The 22969-nt window shown below is 40.9% G+C and overlaps 1 protein-coding gene across 6 annotated transcripts in view; it reads left to right on the top strand.

The window, feature by feature from the left end:
* LOC106599832 (acid-sensing ion channel 1C) overlaps nucleotides 1-21833 on the top strand; it is a 204169-nt gene extending 182336 nt beyond the window's left edge. For 2 of the 6 annotated variants that reach the window (XM_014191188.2, XM_014191175.2), the window contains exons 3-11: nucleotides 753-880; nucleotides 3742-3892; nucleotides 4064-4120; nucleotides 10990-11143; nucleotides 11381-11472; nucleotides 11879-11958; nucleotides 12159-12230; nucleotides 18675-18727; nucleotides 20006-21833. In XM_014191188.2, coding sequence (XP_014046663.1) covers nucleotides 753-880; nucleotides 3742-3892; nucleotides 4064-4120; nucleotides 10990-11143; nucleotides 11381-11472; nucleotides 11879-11958; nucleotides 12159-12230; nucleotides 18675-18727; nucleotides 20006-20084 — 866 coding nt within the window. In that variant the 3' untranslated portion in view covers nucleotides 20085-21833. The remainder of the gene's footprint in view (nucleotides 1-752; nucleotides 881-3741; nucleotides 3893-4063; nucleotides 4121-10989; nucleotides 11144-11380; nucleotides 11473-11878; nucleotides 11959-12158; nucleotides 12231-18674; nucleotides 18728-20005) is intronic. The other 4 variants (XM_014191181.2, XM_014191173.2, XM_014191178.2 and 1 more) reach the window with 3 other exon arrangements.
* The last annotated feature ends 1136 nt before the right edge of the window (nucleotides 21834-22969 follow it).

Below are 22969 nucleotides of genomic sequence, written 5' to 3' on the forward strand. Positions count from 1 at the left end.
CACAATAAAAACAACTCTGAATTCAACCGACTTTCCTTCTAAAATATCTGTTATTTGCAGTTGATATGAAATTCATCTCCTCTAATGACTAGAGCAATTCATTGACATTAATTGAACTGAATTGATTATTGTGTCATATAAATCTGAACGGATTCAACTATCATACCAGTATCACCATCTCAAATCAATCCAAATTGTTTGATACATTTTTTAACCCAGTATCCTTCGACTCTTTAAAGCTTTTCAAGCCCTTTTCAGAGGAACTGGTGAATACATGACTTATCATACTTCCCTTCACCAGAACCACCCATATCTACCTCACTACAACCACATGATACAAACATGTAACCCTCTCCCAATCTCAGTGGAAGACAAATCTGACCTAAAGCCAGTCTTTAAAGGACACATTAATTATACACCAACAAAACATAGAATCACTTGGTGTTGAAATTTGGAACAATATGTTTACAAACATGTCAACCAATCAAGCTTTCAGTGGGTATGATCAAATATTGCAAGATGGCTGAATGACAAGAAATCAACGTTTCTGAACTAATTTGGGCTGGTGTCCTCAGATCTGGGCACTGCTGTTTTGGGGCTCAGTAAGATGAACACCTATAGGCTGGATGGCTGGCTGACTGCTTATATTCGGGGTCCAAACCAAGGGCTTTGACAGATGTTGTCCTATTCGTTAATGCATCGCTGTTACTGCTCTCTGTTGGTGGTGACGTGTTTACTGGTCCCTCCCCCAGATGAGACGTCCTATGAGGCCGGAGTAAAGGTTCAGATTCACACACAGTCAGAGCCTCCTTTCCCCCACCAGCTGGGCTTTGGGGTCGCCCCCGGCTTCCAAACGTTTGTTTCCTCCCAAGAGCAGCGGGTAGCGTACCGTATGTCTGTCCGGGTATGCTGCATGTATGCCACAAGCTAAAAGCCACCCAATTACATTCCCCCTTCAAGTCTTCATGACGGAATGGACCAATCATCTCCCTCCATGTGGCTGTAGTGACTACATTTCAATGTCTGTCCCTTCCTGGTTCATCTCTGTCTTCTGTCTCATTATAACTACCAATACTATGGATTAGGAACACATAATACTATCCTTTCCACTTCAGCTAACACGTCCAGCAGTCATTATCCATTCTTTGTCTTCATACAAGCTGTTTTATATGGTGCAACCAGTATTATTGTGCAGTTGTTTTGTTTGTTTTGTTGTTCAGGGCTTTGCATTTGAATGTTTCATACTGCTAGGATACTCTTCATCTGCTTAATGTCTCCTAATGGCCAATGTTGTGTTTAATGTGGTTTATTACCCTTTTAGAGTAAAGTTCTATCCGTCTAGAGGATCTGATATTTCCTCTGGGTTTTTATTTCTTAAGGGGACAATGGTTATGAGAGCCTGTAGGCTTAATGAAGACTTCAAGTTTTACATAGTAAGTCACTTCAAGACTTATGCCGGGCGTACACATCTTTCAAAATCCAAACATAAGGATCGACGCTGGTAGAGACGAGAAGCAGGTACAGGGAGTGAACATTTAATAGCAATGGACATGGAACAGGACAGGACAGCGTCGTGACATGAACACATAACGACATTAATGCAGACACAGGGAACAAACGGTGGAGCAGACAGAAATGGGGAAGGCAATCAACAAAGTGAAGGAGTCCAGTGAGCGCTAATGCGCGTAATGATGGTGACAGGTGTGCGTAATGAAGGGCAGCCTGGCGCCAGAGAGCGCCAGAGAGGGAGAGCAGGTGTGACAGAACACCCCCCCCCCCAGGAGCGCCACCTGCCATCCCACCTGGGTGAGCCTGACGGGACGGCTGAGGCACGGGCGCTGGACAAACAGGCTGGAGCGTAGAAGCCCGATCCCGCTGAGGCATGGGAGCCTGATGAACCAGCTGAGGCATGGGAGCCTATGGGCCGGTTGAAGCATGACATGGGGTGGGTGCCTGCCGAGCCCACCGAGGCAAGAAGACCTCTCGAGAGAGCTAAGGCGTGGAAACCCGATAAGCTAGCTGAGGCACCCCCGGTTCCCTCGGCGACGGCACCTGGACAAGACGTCACCAACCAAAAACAAAAACTCCCTGATGCTTATTTTAGTGGTGTCAGCATTCTGTAAGGATCGACGCTGGTAGAGATGAGAAGCAGGTACAGGGAGTGAACATTTAATAGCAACAGACATGGAACAGGACAGGACAGCTTCTGCACAAGAACACATAACGACATTAATGCTGACACAGGGAACAAACGGTGGAGCAGACAGAAATGGGGAAGGCAATCAACAAAGTGAAGGAGTCCAGTGAGCGCTAATGCGCGTAATGATGGTGACAGGTGTGCGTAATGAAGGGCAGCCTGGCTCCCTCGAGCGCCAGAGAGGGAGAGCGGGAGCAGGCATGACAGAGCTTCTCACATTAAACAACCGTCCTTCCTGTTGTTTTTTTGTCTTGCACACATAATGGTGCAGTCTCATAAACGTTTTCAGTCAGACATTCACGCTTGCCATACAGTTGAAATATCTAGCCAATACATTTTGAATTGAATAACATTACTTGTGAACTTCAGAGCTGTAATGAGGAGACACTTTGGCTTTGGTTAAAGGCAAGTAAAAATGCATACTAGTAGTAGTCATCGCTCCTGCTTGAGAATCTACACATTCTCACTGGCTTCTTCTCTGGCGAGCTCTCATTGGCTATTGCTGATCACCGTTTTCAAAACTTGTCATTGCCACATCGTTTAGTGTGCGAACCACTAAGTTGGCAAGACAAAAAACTACAGGGAAGACAGTCGTTTAATGTGAGGCTCAACAATGTTCGAATTTTGAAAGCCATGTAGCACACCTGGCATTAGTTGTTGTTGGGTTGGTACCCAGGTCAATTATGCCTGATTTTTTGTACCGCTGATCAGTTTTTTTTTTGCAGTACTGTTTGTTGAATGCACAAATTGACTGTTGAAGAAAATGTGTCACTTTGACTAGAAAAGTAGCTAGTATTTCTGGAAGTCTTAACAATGATTTTTTTTAAAGTAGATTCGTAGTACTGTTAGACTTTCAAAATGTTGAGTGAAGTTTTCTGTACTGTTTGTACCATATCACACTGTAAATAGTTTATCAGGGAAAGTACCCCATCCAACATAATTTGAATAACATTGTGGTTTTTGTTACCATACAGTACATCATAATCAGCTGCGTTCATTCCTAAAATGTAGGAAGTCAAGGTTTGCATAAAGTCTGCCAAGATAACAATTATATTGTATTCATCTAAAAACATCATAAACATACTACATACTGTATCCAGTAGAACATTCCCTGTGAAGTATTTAAAACAATAATTCCCCATTATTTGTGGTGTCCAGTCTGAAGTTACATATTTACAGATTATATTTGCGCTGTCTCCATACCCCCCATGGTACTCTGCTTTCCTTTCAGCACTAGACCTGACTTGCATCAGTGATTTACTGCATGGTGTCTGCTTGCTGCTTTCTGTGAGCTGTGTTTACCAGCTACACCGTCGTCTGAGTGGAATAATCTTGTAGATGTGAACAGCATCCAAAAAACATCTATTTATTTCATTACGTTCCCTTATTAAATGTTTGATTAGTTTCTGTTTGTTTTTTGTCTGCTTGTGTGCACTTTATATGTTGGGTTTCCCGCTGGGCTGGGATTGACTAGCTGTTATTGACAATGGTTCCTATACTGTGCCAACATACTGAGGGGAAACCTGTGCTCTGTTCTTTCCCAGCTTCAGTATCTCCCTCCCCCTTGGGGAGACTGCAAGTCCACTCCCATCGACTCTGAGTTCTTCTCCACGTACAGCATCACAGCCTGCCGTATCGACTGTGAGACACGCTACCTGGTGGAGAACTGTAACTGCAGGATGGTCCACATGCCGGGTACTCACACACATTGGCTTGACCATCACATAGTTCATCAATGGAATAGGATGAATAATGTTGTTGTTGTTGTTGTTCTGCATGGGAATATGTAATGACGTTAATGGGATGAAGTTCACATTTTTATTTTACCCCTCACTGCCCTCTCTCTCGCTTTCTCTCGGTGAATAGGGACCTCAATGGTATGCACACCCGAGCAGTACAAAGACTGTGCAGACCCAGCTTTAGGTAAGGCAGACAATGGTCATGATATCTATATTAGGAATATGAACTTGTTATTAGTAGATACACCACACAACATTTTTATGAAAGCCCTGAAGCACAAGGCAAAAAAATTATAAATACTTACTCTTGGAATTATCTCTTGTGAACGACTTAGTATCTCGTGTGAACCACTTAGTATCTTGTGTGAACGACTTAGTATCTCGTGATTCCATCCATTGATATTATTATTCATTGACAGTTCTTTGACAGCCTAAAGGCCGTCTGCTTTTGACTGCCAGAGCATGTAAGTGGGCGAGTGTGGAGCGAGGAGCAGAGCATCATTAGAGAAAATTTTAAGAAATGTTGTTGGCCTTCTCTCCCGCTCCAATTTTGCTCTGGTACTGCTCAGCCACAAAATCGGGGCATGCTCTGTCTAGCATTTTTCATTTCCTTTATCCCTATTATTTTAATTAGGCCTATTCGGTTGTAATTATTTAGCCTGCCCCACCCACAGTAGCCTTTATCTAGTTTACATTCAATTTTATAACATTAGGATGTGTAGTTTATATTTTGAAGGACTTCAAATGTATTAATGGATGTTTTAGGTAGGCAATACATAGGCTACTGTAAAATGTGCTTTCGTTTTTTTTTTTTTTTTAAGAGAAACACCAAAATATAAATACATTTATTGAAGCTAAAATATAAAAAATAAATAGAGAAGGACCAGTATCAGCTTCTTTTCATAAATAAAAGGGAATAAATAATCTCAAACTTCATCCGTCAAATGATTTGCGCGCAGACTCAAGCACCAACAAACTTCACATGTGCATTGAGCATGGGAAATGTGCTCTACAAATTAATTATTACAATTATTATTATTATTAAGGCAGGAAAAACACATCTAAAAGCTTAATAACATAATGGAATATTAGTGGGAATATAGCTATAATATAAACAAGAGAAAGGAGAATGGAATTTACAGTGTCTTCAGAAAGTTGTCACACCCTATGACTTTTTCCACATTTTGTTCAACCTGAATTGAAAATGTATTAAATTGAGATTTTGTGTCACTGGCTTTCGTACAATACCCCATAATATCAAAGTGTAATTATGTTTTCAGACATTTTTACAAATGAAGAAAGAATGTAAGCTGAAATGTCTTCAGTCAATAAGTATTCAACCCCCTTGTTATGGCAAGCCTAAATAAGTTTGGGAGTAAAAATGTGAATAACAAGTCACATAACAATTTGCATGGACTCCCTCTGTGTGCAATAATATTGTAACAAGATTTTTGAATGACTACGTAATGTATGTACCCAACACGTGTCCCTCAGTCAAGCAGTGAATTTTAAAAACAGATTAAACCACAAAGACCAGGAAGGTTTTCCAATGCCTCACAAACAATGGTTAGAATCACCTTTGGTAGTCTATTGGTAGATGGGTAAAAATAAAAAGCAGACATTGAATTTACCCTTGAGCATGGTAAAGTTATTAAATACACGTTGGATAGTTTATCAATATACCAGGTCACTACAAAGATACAGGCATCCTTCCTAACTCAGTTGCCAGAGAGGAAGGAAACCGCTCAGATATTTCACCATGAGGCCAATGGTGACTTACAGTTACAGAGTTTAATGGCTGTGATAGGAGAAAACTGAGGATGGATCAACAACATTGTAGTTACTCGACAATACTAACTTAAATGACAGAGTGAAATGAAGGAAGCTTGTACAGATTTTTTTCTTCTCTAAAACAATAAGGCACTAAAGTAAAACTACAAACATGTGGCAAAGAAATGCACTTTATGTGCTGAATACAAAGAGTTATGTTTGGGGCAAATCCAGCACAACACATCACTGAGTACCACTCTTCACATTTTCAAGCATGGTGGTGGCTGCATCATGTTATGGGTATGCTTCTCATCGGCAAGGACTAGAACGTTTTTTTTAATAAAAATAAACAGAATAGAGCTAAGCATAGGTAAAATCCTGGAGGAAAACGTGGTTCACTTTTCTTTCCAACAGACACTGGGAGACAAACTCACCTTTCAGCAGGACAATAGCCTAAAACACAAGGCTTACCAAGATGCTTAACCAAGTTGCTTACCAAGATGCTTACCAAGATGACATTGAATGTTGCTGAGTGGCCTAGTTACAGTTTTGACTTATATCAGCTTGAAAATCTATGGAAATACTTGAAAATGACTGTCTAGCATTGATCAACAACCAACTTGACAGAGCTTGAATATATTTGTTAAGAATCATGTGCAAATATTGTTCAATCCAGGTGTGCAAAGCTCTTAGAAACATACCCAGGAAGACGCACAGCTGTAATCACTACCAAAGGTGATTCTAACATGTATCGATTCCGGGGTGTTAAAGTAAATAAAATAAAAAGTTAATTGTTAAAAAATAAAACGTTTTCACTTTGTCATTATGGGGTATTGTGTTTAGATTGTTGAGAACAAAAATGCCGCTCCCGTGTGTGGATGCTATTTCTGAAAAATGTTTATTTCTTACAGTGTTTAATGTGCTATTTTTTTATTGGATTGAAGAAAGAAAACAAGTAGGCGGCCAGTACTGTGCAATAAACTTTAGTGAGCTACTTACATAAACTATATACAAAATAATACATATAGGAGCAAATCGCCTGAATATCAGGTCGCACAACTGCAACCCGTTTAGTCTAATTCATTTGCACATTCATCTGAAACTGTTCTTTAGAGATTGCTACCCCTCTGTCCCCACGAAAGTGTGTTCAGGGCTCCATCTATGCTCATTCCACCTGGGCCTATTCCCTATGTCTATTCCTTATGTCAGGAATAACTTTACCCGCTCTGAGAAACAAGCCCTCATTCAACATTTCTTTCTAGCTCACAATCAAGGACAGCTTTGAGTTCCCTCCATCAGTGGTGAAGTATAGACCTATTTTGTATTTGTATTTGTATTTATTATGGATCCCCATTAGCTGCTGCTTTGGCAGCAGCTACTCTTCCTGGGGTCCAGCAAAATTAAGGCAGTTTATACAATATGACTATGTAGCCTTGTAACACTATCCTACTGGACTCTGTGCCGGTCCCAACTTAAATGTAATAGATTTTCCAGAAATAGCATACACATTCCATTCTCCTTTATCTTGTTTATATTATGGCTATATTCCCACTAATATTCCTGTATGTAAGTAGACCCCTTTCCTGCAGTCAATTTACCTAGTGGCCTCATGGGCGGAATGTTATTAATACTTTTCATAATTTCATAATTAATAAGCATTCTTTCTTTTTTTACACTGAAAATACAGTGTTTTTATGTCAAAAGGTTTTGTTATATTTCAGTTTTCTGTGATGTAATATTGGGATGCAAACTTAAAATGTAAGACATTTCAAATCTATATCTGACATTGTACAGTACAGGTGTCTCCGAGCTGACAAGGTAAAAATCTGTCGTTCTGCCCCTGAGCAAGGCCCATTGTTCCATGGGCGCCGAAGACGTGGATGTTGATTAGGGCAGTCTCTGATTCAGAGGGGTTGGGTTAAATGCGGAAGACACATTTCAGTTGAAGGCATTCAGTTGTACAATGGATGGAATCAGTGAAGGAATGGCTGCAGCAACCATTACATGGTCTGACAAGCTACATAACAAATGAGGCCTAATTAGATAAAATAACAATGACGTCATTCAAACTAGATAATAAGTCGCTCAAATGAGTATAGTAGTATCTCGCTTGAATGACTCAGTATCTCGTTTGAAAGACGTTTGAACAACTTTTTTAACTAAGTTGTTTCAATAAGATACTAAGTCATTAGAACGAGACACTAAGTCGTTTAAATTAGTTTATTAACCTCTGGGCGGGCTCCGTCCCGCATCCAGCGAAAAATCCTATCGCCATTAGCATAACACATTTTATTTTTTAATTTTTTTCAAATATAGGACTGTTATATCGTTTTATAGATACACCTCTCCTGAATCGAACCACGTTGTCCGATTTCAAAAAGGCTTTACAGCAAAAGCAAAACATTAGATTATGTTAGAGGAGTATATCGTAAAAGTAGCCACATAGCCATTTTCCGACCAACCACATGCATCACAAATAACCAAAAAACAGCTAAATGCAGCACTAACCTTTGACAATCTTCATCAGATGACACTCCTAGGACATCATGTTACACAATACATGCATTCTTTTGTTCGATAAAGTTCATATTTATATATAAATACAGCATTTTACATCGGCGCGTGACGTTGACTAACTATTTTCCCTCAAATGCATCCGGTGAAACAGTGCTACAATTTACTAAATTACTATTTGAAAACATTTTTAAAATGTAATATTGTCATTCTAAGATTTATAGATGAATATCTCTTGAAAGCACCTGTAATGCCAGATTTAAAAATAACTTTACTGGGTAATCACACTTTGCGATAAAAGGGGATGCGATACAGGCTACTGTTACAGGTCAGCGCCATCTTGGAACAATCGCATATCAAATCTACTCTTGTATACTATTGTCAATAATCCCTTACCTTTGATTATCTTCATCAGAAAGCACTTCCAGGAATCCCAGGTCCACAACAAATGTATTTTCGTTCGAAAAAGTTAATCCTTTATGTTCCAATAGCTTGTTCTTGTTAGCACGTTCTGAAGGCTGCTCCAAAAGTTCTGTCGGCCGCGGGACTCCTCTTTCAACAAAATGCATTTTTTTTTTATTTAGGTTCGTTCAAACATGTCAAACGTTGTATAACATAAATCTTTCAACCAGAGCTCCAATAACATTCAAGGGTGACGATTGAATTGTCTTTCAAAACGTTTCAAAAGGGGAGGGTAGCCAGGGGCGCCGGCGTCATAATGGTGATGGCCCTCCTCATGTGACCACGTTCCACAGACTCTCATTGTGTCAGTTTTCACAGTAGAAGGCTCAAACCACTTTGTAAAGACTGGGGACATCTAGTGGAAGCAATAGGAAGTGCTCAATGAACCATTGCTCACGGTGTGATTTATAGGCAAAGTGATGAAGTTGAGTCCGCAATTCAGAATTCCACTTCCTGTTACGATCTGTCTCGGGGTTTTGACTGCCATATGAGTTCTGTTATACTCACAGACACCATTCAAACAGTTTTAGAAACTTTAGGGTGTTTTCTATCCACAAGTATTAATTATATGCATATCCTAGCTTCTGAGTTTGAGTAGGAGGCCGTTTAAAATGGGCACACATTTTTTTCAAAAATCGCTGTAGCGCCCCCTATCCTAGGCGACCGTCAAGAGGCTAAGTCGTTCAAACAAGTCTAAGTATTTTTTTTAAATGCTGCCTTTGGTGTCAGGGCTTCTGTAACATTTTAGTTTATATATTAGTAAGTAAGCTTTTATACAATTTTGAAATAAGGAACTGCTGAAAAGCAAAGGTTGTTTTTGCAGCATCTTTTGAATTGCACTACTTTTCAAATAAAATAAATAAAATTCTATTGGTCACATACACATGGTTAGCAGATGTTAATGCGAGTGTAGCGAAATGCTTGTACTTCTAGTTCCGACAGTGCAGTAATATCTAACAAGTAATCAAACAATTTCCCAACAACTATCTAATACACAAAAATCTAAAGGGGTGAATGAGAAAATGTACATATAAATATATGGATGAGCGATGACCGAGAGGCATAAGCAAGGTGCAATAGATGGTATAAAATACAGTATATACATATGATATGAGTAATGTAAGATATGTAAACATTATTAAAGTGCCATTATTTATAGTGGCATTGTTTAGAGTGACTAGTGATCCATTTATTAAAGTGGCCAGTGATTAGGTCTCAATGTCAATCAATCTCTGAGTTAGTGATTGCTGTTAAGCAGTCTGATGGCCTTGAGATAGAAGCTGTTTTTCAGGCTCTCGGTCCCAGCTTTGGTGCACCTGTACTGACCTCGCCTTCTGGAAGGTAGCGGTGTGAAAAGGCAGTGGCTTGGGTGGTTGATGTCCTTGATGATCTTTTTGGCCTACCTGTGACATTGGGTGCTGTAGGTGTCATGGAGGGCACGTAGTTTGCCTCCAGTGATGCCTTGTGCAGACCGCACTACCCTCTGGAGAGCAATGCGGTTGACGGCGATACAGTTGCCGTACCAGGCGTTGATACAGCCTGACAGGATGCTCTCGATTGTGCATCTGTAAAAGTTTGTCAGGGTTTTGGGTGACAAGCCAAATTTCTTCAGCCTCCCTGCCCTCACCTCCTCTCTGTAGGCTGTCTCGTCATTGTTGGTAATCAAGCCCACTACTGTTGTGTTGTCTGCAAACTTGATGATTGAGTTGGAGGCATGCATGGCCACGCAGTGGTGGGTGAACAGGGAGTACAGGACGGGGCTGAGCACGCACCCTTGTGGGGCCCCAGTGATGAGGATCAGCGGAGTGGAGATGCTGTTTCCTACCTTCACCACCTGGGGGCGACCCGTCAGAAAGTCCAGGACCCAATAGCACAGGGCGGGGTTGAGACCCAGGGCCTCCAGCTTGATAATGAGCTTGGAGGGTACTATTGTGTTGAATGCTGAGCTGTAGTCAATGAACAGCATTCTTACCTCTTGTCCAGATGGGATAGGGCAGTGTGATGGCGATTTCATTGTCTGTGGACCTGTTGGGGCGGTATGCAAACTGAAGTGGGCCTAGGGTGGCCGGTATGGTAGAGGTGATATGACCCTTGACTAGTCTCTCAGAGCACTTCATGATGACAGAAGTGAGTGCTATGGGGCAGTAGTCATTTAGTTCAGTTATCTTTGCCTTCTTGGGTACAGGAACAATGGTGGCCATCTTGAAGCATGTGGGGACAGCTGACTGGGTGAATTGTTTCCAGTAGGCTATATTCTTATTACCTTTTTGAAAACATAGACTCCCGTTCAATTGTCATCCTCCACAGACTTCTTGGTAGAAAAGGACAATGACTACTGTGTGTGTGAGACACCATGCAACATGATACGCTATGGCAAGGAGCTGTCCATGGTGAAAATACCCAGTAAAGCCTCTGCCAAATATCTGGCCAAGAAATTCAACAAAACTGAGCAATACATCGGGTAAGTGCCTGGATATTTAAAGTGAGTTAACATAAGTGATGTGGGGATCATATGTTTGCATTTTGATTTAAAAAAAATCTATCATAAATGAAGCATGATTTTGTTATCCACAGTTCACATTACGATTGAAAAGTAGTGCAAAATGTCTCCGAATTGATAAACAAAATCAATCATTTGTATCTCTAAGATGTACATTACAGTGTAACACCTTTTGAATATGTTTTTTTTTGTTCCTAGAGAAAACGTACTAGTCCTGGACATCTTCTTTGAGGCGTTGAATTATGAGAAGATTGAGCAGAAGAAAGCGTATGAAATTGCAGGGTTGCTTGGTGAGAGATTATTTTCCCCACCAGGCTCATTATCTGTTTTAACAGACAGAGAGGAAACGTACTAGACCTAAAACTCAAATCCTCAGGAAGCACTACATGATGTCCCATTGTGTGATCATGTCTGCTGGGCTAAACTCCTTTTAAGGCTATTTACTTTTTAACCTTTTCTTTTAAAGTCTCGGCTGAATGTATTTTTATATTGTACTTGAAAAGAGCACTCAGTCAGGAGAGGCAGATAAAAAGCAACTTCTGGATGGACAGTTCACAGTCTCACAGTTCCGCTCAGCTGGCTGAGATACTAAGAGTTAAAGTAAATGTTCCAAGAATGGTTTTAGGCACTATGTTATTACCTGACCGACTGTGTTTTTGCCTGTCCATGTCTGTTCATCTGTCATCCTCTTTTCAGGTGACATCGGAGGGCAGATGGGTCTGTTCATTGGAGCCAGTGTTTTAACGATACTGGAAATATTTGACTACTTATATGAGGTAAAGTGGAAGCACTCACATTTGTTTAATCACCTACAAGTATTCTCAAGTAGTACTGTAGATTTAAGGATGATGAATTATCTGAATTGAATCAAAAATAAGATAAGCCCCTAACCTAATGATATTGTCTGTCTATATGGGTTGAAGTGTTTGCATGTGTCTGGATTGTTGTGATGTTAACGAGATGTTCTTTTATTTAGGTATTTAAGGATAAGGTTTTGGGTTACTTCATGCGCAAGAAGCGACCACAGCGTTGTCCGAGCGACAATCTGGTAATTTGAGTCTCCCACAATGCACTGGTTTGTAGATCTGCACTGCACTACAAACAAAATAACGCAATGCAACGTGTCAGAAACTCAAGCCTTTTTCATGACGTCAATGACAGAGGTGGAACGCTAATCAAAGTGAGCACTTTTTCCTTAATTATATACAGTATATGCCCAAAGCCTGGTTCCAAGGTAGTGAAAAAGCCCTGGGTTTCTGTTTCTGCATGAGTTGTCTGCATGCACGGTTGCTTCAATCTTGGAGTTTTCCCCATAAACTGACGTGGAAGAAAAGGTGAGGGAAAAGATGTCCTGGCCCCACTCCTGAGATAACTGCAGCTACATGTACCAAGAAGGTATTTTCCCTACTGATATTCATTTTTAAAACTCTCTATTTTGATAAGACTGAATGGACAGGAAAGCTTTAAAATACACTTTTGTTGTTGAGAGGAAGTTAAACCTATCAAAATTATAGATTTGGACACTTAGACATCGTTTGACTTTTAGTCATTTAAACAGTTGAAAAAGCAAGATGTGTTTGATAATTATATTCATAGATATGGTTCTGTATTTTTGTTTGTTTGTTCAAATAAAAGGATATGTCAGGTTTATTCAGAACATTCTATTTGACAAAGGATAGAGAAAAGTACAATTGTTCAACTGGATGTACCCTATGAAAGATCCACTCTAGGCATTGAATCCTGTCATTATATACACATTGTGTGAGAACTATGGCTGCGTTACACAGCCAGCCCTATTCTGAATGTTTTGTCTTTTGACCAATCAGATCAGCTTGGAAAAGATCTGATGTTATTGGTCAAAAGACCAATTATTGAAGAAAATCTAAAAAGATCAGAATTGGGCTGCCTGTGAAAATATCAGCTTGATCGTGATGGAACCCAATTTTCCAATCCAAGATGGCATAGCAGATAGCAGTCAGACGTCCTTTGTCCTCGTCTTGTCATGTCCCGTGTATATATATATATTTACATCTTTTCTTCGCATATCTTTTTATATATTTTTTTTCTAAAAACTCAACTTCAAAACACTCTCCTGCAACCCGCCTCACCAATTTAAAAAAAGTATTATTTACCTCAAATCTGAAATCCACAACAGAAGTTAGCCAGAAGTTAGCCAGTTCACTAGCTAATGTTAGAATTCAGCTAACCACAGTTGGCGGTCATCAGCTATTCCTTAGCTCGAAAAGCTATCGCCAGTTTTGTACAACGCGACTCAGACCAGAGCATACCGGACCTATTTTCTCTCCATATCCCCGGATTTCTACCGCAAGCTCTGGACATTTACACCTGGATCTTGCAGCTAGCTAGCTGCTATCCGAGTGACTATTGGCTAACATTGGTCCCAGAGCTAATATCAATTATTCCGGAGCTAGCCAGCTGAACAGTTCCATCAGCCAGTCCTGGGCTACAATCACCTATCCGGACCCGTTTTACTGCCGTTGCGGAGCCCCATCGGGCCTTCACGACTGGACTACCGACGTTATCTGCCCGAGGGAGTTATCCAACTGGCCCCTCCGTCGCGACGTAACCTGAACGCCCATCTGTGGCCAGCTAATCGTTAGCTGTCTTATCGGCTGCTATCGGAATAGGTCTATCGGCCAATTTTCTTGGGCCACTATAACTATAACTATTTAGCCAATTGGATTGGTCCACTCTACCACACGTAACCCCACTAATCTACCGACGGAAACGCACGAGGTGGCTAATAACAGACCATCTTCTGCCAACTTGCTACCCATGGCCCGGCTAGCTGTCTGAATCGCCGTGACCACAACCGACCTCAATACTCACTGGACCCTTTTGATAACTTGGCTAAGCATGCCTCTCCTTAATGTCAAAATGCCTTGTCCATTGCTGTTCTGGTTAGTGTTTATTGGCTTATTTCACTGTAGAGCCTCTAGCCCTGCTCATTATACCTTATCCAACCTCTCAGTTCCACCACCCACACATGCAATGACATCACCTGGTTTCAATTATGTTTCTAGAGACAATATCTCTCTCATCATCACTCAATGCCTAGGTTTACCTCCACTGTATTCACATCCTACCATACCTTTGTCTGTACATTATACCTTGAAGCTATTTTATCGCCCCCAGAAACCTGCTCCTTTTACTCTCTGTTCCGGACGTCCTAGATGTCCAATTCTCATAGCTTTTAGCCGTACCCTTAGCCTAGTCCTCCTCTGTCCCTCTGGCGATGTACACGTGAATCCAGGCCCTGCAGTGCCTAGCGCCACTCCTATTCCCCAGGCGCTCTCTTTTGATGACTTCTGTAACCGTAATAGCCTCGGTCTCATGCATGTTAACATTAGAAGCCTCCTCCCTAAGTTTGTTTTATTCACTGCTTTAGCACACTCTGCCAACCCGGATGTCGTAGCCGTGTCTGAATCCTGGCTTAGAAAGACCGCCAAAAACTCTGAAATCTCCATCCCTAACTACAACATTTTCAGACAACATAGAATGGCCAAAGGTGGCGGTGTTGCAATCTACTGCAGAGTTAGCCTGCAGAGTTCTGTTCTACTATCCAGGTCTGTACCCAAACAATTTGAACTTCTTCTTTTAAAAATCCACCTCTCTAAAAACAAGTCTCTTACCGTTGCCGCCTGCTATAGACCACCCTCTGCCCCCAGCTGTGCTCTGGACACCATATGTGAACTGATTGCCCCCATCTATCTTCAGAGCTTGTGCTGCTAGGTGACCTAAACTGGGACATGCTTAACACCCCAGCCATCCTACAATCTAAGCTTGATTCCCTCAATCTCACACAAATGATCAATGAACCTACCAGGTACCACCCCAAAGCCGTAAACACAGGCACCCTCATAGATATCATCCTAACCAACTTGCCCTCTAAATACACCTCTGCTGTTTTCAACCAAGATCTCAGCGATCACTGCCTCATTGCCTGCATCCGTAATGGGTCAGTGGTCAAACAACCTCCACTCATCATTGACAAACACTCCCTGAAACACTTCAGTGAGCAGGCCTTTCTAATCGACCTGGCCCGGGTATCCTGGAAGGATATTGACCTCATCCCTTCAGTAGAGGATGCCTGGTTATTTTTTTTAAATGCCTTCCTCACCATCTTAAATAAGCATGCCCCATTCAAGAAATGTAGAACCAGGAACAAATATAGCCCTTGGTTCTGTCCAGACCTGACTGCCCTTAACCAACACAAAACCATCCTGTGGCGTTCTGCATTAGCATCGAACAGCCCCCGTGATATGCAACTTTTCAGGGAAGTTAGAAACCAATATACACAGGCAGTTAGAAAAGCCAAGGCTAGCTTTTTCAAGCAGAAATTTGCTTCCTGCAACACAAACTCAAAAAAGTTCTGGGACACTGTAAAGTCCTTGGAGAATAAGAGCACCTCCTCCCAGCTGCCCACTGCACTGAGGATAGGAAACTCTGTCACCACCGATAAATCCAGTATAATTGAGAATTTCAATTAGCATTTTTCTACGGCTGGCCATGCTTTCCACCTGGCTACCCCTACCCCGGTCAACAGCACTGCACCGCCCACAGCAACTCGCCCAAGCCTTCCCCATTTCTCCCTCTCCCAAATCTAGTCAGCTGTTGTTCTGAAAGAGCTGCAAAATCTGGACCCTTACAAATCAGCCGGGCTAGACAATCTGGACCCTTTCTTTGTAAAATTATCTGCCGAAATTGTTACAACCCCTATTACTAGCCTGTTCAACCTCTCTTTCGTGTCGTCTGAGATTCCCAAAGATTGGAAAGCAGCTGCGGTCATCCCCCTCTTCAAAGGGGGGGACACTCTTGACCCAAACTGCTACAGACCTATATCTATCCTACCCTGCCTCTCTAAAGTCTTTGAAAGTCAAGTCAACAAACAGATTACCGACCATTTCGAATCCCACCGCACCTTCTCCGCTACGCAATCTGGTTTCAGAGCTGGTCATGGGTGCACCTCAGCCACGCTCAAGGTCCTAAACGATATCTTAACTGCCATCAATGAGAAACAATACTGTGCAGCCGTATTCATTGACCTGGCCAAGGCTTTTGACTCTGTCAATCACCACATCCTCATCGGCAACCTCAACAGCCTTGGTTTCTCAAATGATTGCCTCGCCTGGTTCACCAACTACTTCTCTGATAGAGTTCAATGTGTCAAATCGGAGGGCCTGTTGTCCGGGCCTCTGGCAGTCTCTATGGGGGTGCCACAGTGTTCAATTCTTGGGCCAACTCTTTTCTCTGTATACATCAATGATGTCGCTCTTGCTGCTGGTGAGTCTCTGATCCACCTCTATGCAGACGACACCATTCTGTATACTTCTGGCCCTTCTTTGGACACTGTGTTAAATACCCTCCAGGCGAGCTTCAATGCCATACCACTCTCCTTCCGTGGCCTCCAACTGCTCTTAAATACAAGTAAAACTAAATGCATGCTCTTCAACCGATCGCTACCTGCACCTGCCCGCCCGTCCAGCATAACTACTCTGGACGGTTCTGACTTAGAATATGTGGACAACTACAAATACCTAGGTGTCTGGTTAGACTGTAAACTCTCCTTCCAGACTCACATCAAACATCTCCAATCCAAAGTTAAATCTAGAATTGGCTTCCTATTTCGCAACAAAGCATCTTTCACTCATGCTGCCAAACATACCCTCGTAAAACTGACCATCCTACCGATCCTCGACTTCGGCGATGTCATTTACAAAATAGCCTCCAATACCCTACTCAATAAATTGGATGCAGTCTATCACAGTTTGTCACCAAAGCCCCATATACTACCCACCACTGCGACCTGTACGCTCTCGTTGGCTGGCCCTCGCTTCATACTTGTCGCCAAACCCACTGGCTCCAGTTCATCTACAAGACCCTGCTAGGTAAAGTTCCCCCTTATCTCAGCTCGCTGGTCACCATAGCAGCACCCACCTGTAGCACGCGCTCCGGCAGGTATATCTCTCTGGTCACCCCCAAAGCCAATTCCTCCTTCGGCCGCCTCTCCTTCCAGTTCTCTGCTGCCAATGACTGGAACGAACTACAAAAATCTCTAAAACTGGAAACACTTATCTCTCTCACTAGCTTTAAACACCAGCTGTCAGAGCAGCTCACAGATTACTGCACCTGTACATCTATAATTTAGCCCAAACAACTACCTCTACCCCTACTGTATTTATTTATTTATTTTGCTCCTTTGCACCCCATTATTTCTATTTCTACTTTGCACTTTCTTCCTCTGCAAATCTACCATTCCAGTGTTTTACTTGCTATATTGTATTTACTTCGCCACCATGGCCTTTTTTGCCTTTACCTCCCTTATCTCACCTCATTTGCTCACATTGTATATAGACTTATTTTTCTACTGTATTATTGACTGTATGTTTGTTTTACTCCATGTGTAACTCTGTGTTGTTGTATGTGTCAAACTGCTTGCTTTATCTTGGCCAGGTCGCAATTGTAAATGAGAACTTGCTCTCAACTTGCCTACCTGGTTAAATAAAGGTGAAAAAAAAAACATAATATCTGAACAGTTAAATGGATCCCTGGTTCCATGCCTGTTGCCTTGTTTCATAGTAAATCAACAGAGTAGAGTTTAAAAAAATACCTTTGTGGCATTTCACATCAAGTTTTTCCTCAGGCTTTAGATGGTTGTAATCAGCAGGAGCCAACAATGTTATATTACATACCCTGACTGGAGGCACATACTGCAACATGAAACAAGAACATGGAGCTTTAGGTGGACGTAATGCTGTGTTTCACTGCCACATATAGTTTCTCCACCCATGTCATGGAATCATTCATTATTGAAGGCTTTCTTCGCATTAAAACATAATGATAAGCCATTTGTGATACCTTTGACTCTCATGTTCTCCAATCCTCTCCTTTTCTGCCAACTCCATTCACCTTCTCTCCTCTATAACCACCCAGTGAGTCAATCTATATTAGATAAAGTGCTAAATGATAACAGTATGAGACAGTGCAACCTACTGTATGCTAAAATAAGTCATGCACATGAGTGTTAAATGTAGTGGTATAATAGTCCTAGGACTACTTACTTTACATAGTACATTAGATGTACTAAAATGAAGGGAGCAAATAGCAACCATTTTCATAATAAGATACACTATGTTTGTGATTTATATTATTGAATGATGAATATCTACCCTTTTTTAAGCATTACAAAACATACATGGCTGAGACTAGCAATGGTACCTTGCTTTCTCAAATTGATCTGATTTTTTAAACTTTTATTGAAATCAAATGGCTGAATCGGAGGTAGCTCTCTGTGACCTTTAAGTATTAGTGTGCAGGGTTGTTGTCTATATTCAATCGATTACACAGGGCTGTAGGTCTAGCCGTTTTGCACAGACAAACTTGCTTGGAGCCAATTGTTTTACTTATCAGCTCTGCATTTGATTTTTTTGGGGTCACCCTCATCTTTCTTTTTTCATCATGTCTATTCCAGGAGTTTCCAGAGAACCCAACCAGCCCTGGTGTCACGCCTAATCATGCCCCCAGGTAGCAAACCCCATTCATAATAGATCCTCCCTCCCATACTGTCCTTCTTTTCAGACATTCTGGGAACCATTTCATACATTTCCTTTCTGGTTAACAAGATGTTGGTTCACCTAAAGCTGGTTTGGTGGTTGATTTTGTAGAGATACAAGTAGTGATCACTTTATAAATGTGCTTTTCCAACACAGCAATAGGTCAATGATATTATAGCCAATGTAATGCATTTTCCTCTGTAGATACTATTTTGAAATCAATGACTCTCAATGCCACAAATCAATTTGCCTTCCGAGATTATTATCGGTTTATTATAAAGAATGAGTTGGTTGGATTCTACATCTGTTAAGAAAGTTTGGGACTTTGCTAGTCAGCAATACAGTCTTGCTTCTTTTTGTTTCTGAAGATGCTTTCCTTCCCTTAGGATAAAATGCAGTTTCCTGAGAAAAATATAAATACAGAATTTGTTGTAGATAGTACAATAAAAGCTGATCCGCAGGGATCATCGATATTATTTCCTACTAGCTTTCCTGCAGGACCGAGGTCCATTTTAGGGGACCATTTGAACTGGAACCTGTGCCCAATAACATCACTAGATGCATTCCTTAGTGATGCTATCACAGGTCTGCATGCAATGCAGTTTGCACCAAATGAAATGGTTGTTCATCTGCCTGGAATAGCTATCTACATCTTTGGCTAATGCTTCTTTTGAACCCACATAACAGCAATATATTAACTGAAACAACCGCAGTTGCACTAAACGTATGCAAACATAATGTGTGTCAATGACCATGTACAAATGAAGATACTAATATCGAGACAAGGACTGAAAAAAACTGTTTTCTTTTCTCTTTCCCTCCTTCGCCCATACCATACCCCTCTTATCTTTCTCTCATATTCTTTCATCTCTCTTCCCATACCGTGAAACATTACTGACCTATTGTAACTGTCCCCTGCACTACCACTTCAATCACTTTTCTTTATATGTTATCTCATTTGTATTGAATTATTCTCTCAATGTGTACACTATGCTTTCAACCATCTTCCTGTCTGATGCATCAACGATGGTTAACATCATGTTATGTCACTTTTTTTTGTATTCTGTTTTCCACTTGGTCCTGGTTATGTTGAATACTCATTCATTTATTGTTCTTTTTTTTCCTGTCAATGTCACATCCCCTCCCATTTTTACTGCGACCTGCATGCCTCTCTCCTCTTCTCCTCACTCTCTCATCACCCATCCCTTAATGCGGTTGAACTCCTCTTCCCCCTTACTTTGTCTTACAGAGCACCTGTGACACCCTCCGGAGTCACTCGGACAGTCTCGGATTCACACCGAACATGTTACCTCGTCACCCGACTCTAGGCAACTTTGAGGAGTTTGCTTGTTGACGACATAAAACAGGGTGGGACCTGGGATCTTTGGGGTTTGACAGCAAACTGTGAAATAACTTATATATTACTACAAACATGGTCAGTGATAAATACTGAAAGAGTAGTAGGATCTGTGAATTGCCTGAATAGAAATAGAATACTATCATAAGAATAAACTACTTTCAAAACAGAACTCAGGTGATAGGGCCATATCAAGGCATCGACTCTACACTAGGTATTTGATGTTTCATTCATGTTGCATTCTCTTAACCAGGGTGACATTAGAGTGTGTTTGAATCGGGTTTAATCAGCCTATTAAAGTTTCAGCTTAGTAATGTAAAGGGAAAGGCCTTCGGAGCGGTCTCATTTTATCTCAATTTATACACCTTTGTAATCACAGTCCGTTCTGGTGTGCTGAATATCGAACTGAGAGGCTAGCGACGGTTAGCACGTGTAGCATCAGCATATCCAGGTCCATTCATAAATAGAACAAGTGAGGAGGTTGAAAGATATCTTTCTGGTACCACTCTTTCATTTAGTATACCTCATTTGAGTAAGATAATTCAGATTTCAGTGATGCCTACTCAACTATGATCACAATGCTCAAAGGAGCTGACTTGAATCCCAGTAGTAGACTGCTGTTGTAATTGTTGCCTTGTTGTACTCAAATTATTCTGTTCTGAGATTCTTGATCATCTCATTGATTTGAAGTATAATACAAAGTGATGAAAGCCTCTTGCGTAAGGTTCCAAGAAGATACGCTTTTGCAAGATTACTGAATGCCATTCTTGTTTACAAGTTACATATTGGAGAGGGGAAAACAAGTGTATATGTTTGCACAAATGAACAATCGCTAATTTTTCCATAGATTTTTGGAAAATAGGAACATTGTCCATGGTTATGTATAGTGCTCCGCTCAATGTTTTCTATCTGTTTACTGCTGAAAAACAATTCACATTAATGACTAAATGTTATTCTGTCGTGGTTTCTCATTTTTGGGGGGGAAAGTGTTATCAGACTGTCTGGACTGTCACTGGAAAAGAACACCATTCACAGGAGTCTGCTATAACTTGGCCTCTCGCCTTTTCACCACTTTCATTAGAATAGATAAACAAGCAAGACGATGCACCCATCCTTACAGTTAACATATGTGGGTGTTGAAATGGTTTTGTTCCATGGCCATGGCTTTTAACTGCTACAAAAACACTCATTAGCACAAGTCCCCTGTGACAGTAATAGATTTTCTATTGGAAACTAGTGGAATACAAACGTTTTCAAGGTAGTGTTCTAAATATTGATTGAAATGTGTAAATACTAGATAAAAAATAAGAAATTAAATCTTGCTCGTATGTTGATATATTTAAATAGAAATATCCATTACTGCTGTTGCACCATAAGGGAATTAGAGGACATTGCATTTGGATGGAAGCAGCTCACTTGCCATAAGAACACACGATGGCCTACCCCAAGGATTGCCTATTAATCTGTGTTGATACCCAAGTTGACCTCAAGTGTCTTCCAGCTTCCATTTAATTTCAGGACCGGACACAGAGACAGTTCATTACAGTGCTTCAAAAACATTCTATTCAGTTCAGTTGGTTTGTAACACTGAAATGCATTGTATAACTGCATTATTATATACTATTGTTATTGAAATTTCAGTACATGTAATAAGACTCAAATAACCGTCAGTTTGTGATGTGTAAATGATCAAATATAATAAACTGTATATTTAACCACCTTCCTATGTACACACCTTTTTATCTTTGTTGTCAGTCTAATTGCTCTCATGCTACTGTTCCTGTTCGTCACAGTTATCCATGCTATATATATACACTACTGTTCAAAAGTTTGAGAAAAGCAAAAAAATATGTCCATTAAAATAACATCAAATTGATCAGAAATACAGTGTAGACACTGTTAATGTTGTAAATAACTATTGTGGCTGGAAACGGCAGATTGTTTTATGGAATATCTACATAGACGTACAGAGGCCCATGATCAGCAACCGTCACTCCTGTGTTCCAATGGCACATTGTGTTAGCTAATCCAAGTTTATCATTTTAAAAGGCTAATTGATCATTAGAAAACCCTTTTGCAATTATGTTAGCACAGCTGAAAACTGTTGTCCTGATTAAAGAAGCAATAAATCTGTCCTTCTTTAGACAAGTTGAGTATCTGGAGCATCAGCATTTGTGGGTTCGATTACAGGCTCAAAATGGCCAGAAGCAAAGGACTTTCTTCCGAAATTTGACAGTCTATTCTTGTTCTGAGAAATGAAGGCTATTCCATGCGAGAAATTGCCAAGAAACTGAAGATCTCGTACAACGCTGTGTTGTATTCTAACCAGAATAGAAAGAGGAGTGGGAGGCCCCGGTGCACAACTGAGCAAGAGGACAAGTACATTAGAGTGTCTCGTTTGAGAAACAGACGCTTCACAAGTCCTCAACTGGCAGCTTCATTAAATAGTACCCGCAAAACATCAGTCAACAGTGAAGAGGCGACTCCGGGATGCTGGCCTTCTAAGCATTTGAAAATTTATTTGAAAATGAGACTTCAAAATGCATTGAATCGAAAATGGGATGATCAAGGTATTCATTATCAAGTCTGGTCAAACTGTATTGCTGCCCTACTACTAAGTTGAGGTTTGAAGGCTTTGATGATCTGAATTTCTCTGATGAAACTGGCATAAAGGAATTAATGGTTAAATCTCTGCTGTACTGTGATGCCACAACTGATGATGTGACATTGTCTTGGTTTTGACTGTGACATTGTGGTCTGGTCTGTCATGATGAACATAGTGGGAGTCAATCATAAAACTTACCACTAGGGTTTACTACCTGTCCTTTCCAAGCCAACAGGTAAATACAGACATAA

The sequence above is a fragment of the Salmo salar genome, chromosome ssa03 (genome assembly GCF_905237065.1).
Source record: "Salmo salar chromosome ssa03, Ssal_v3.1, whole genome shotgun sequence".
In the NCBI taxonomy this organism is placed as follows: Eukaryota; Metazoa; Chordata; class Actinopteri; order Salmoniformes; family Salmonidae; genus Salmo; species Salmo salar.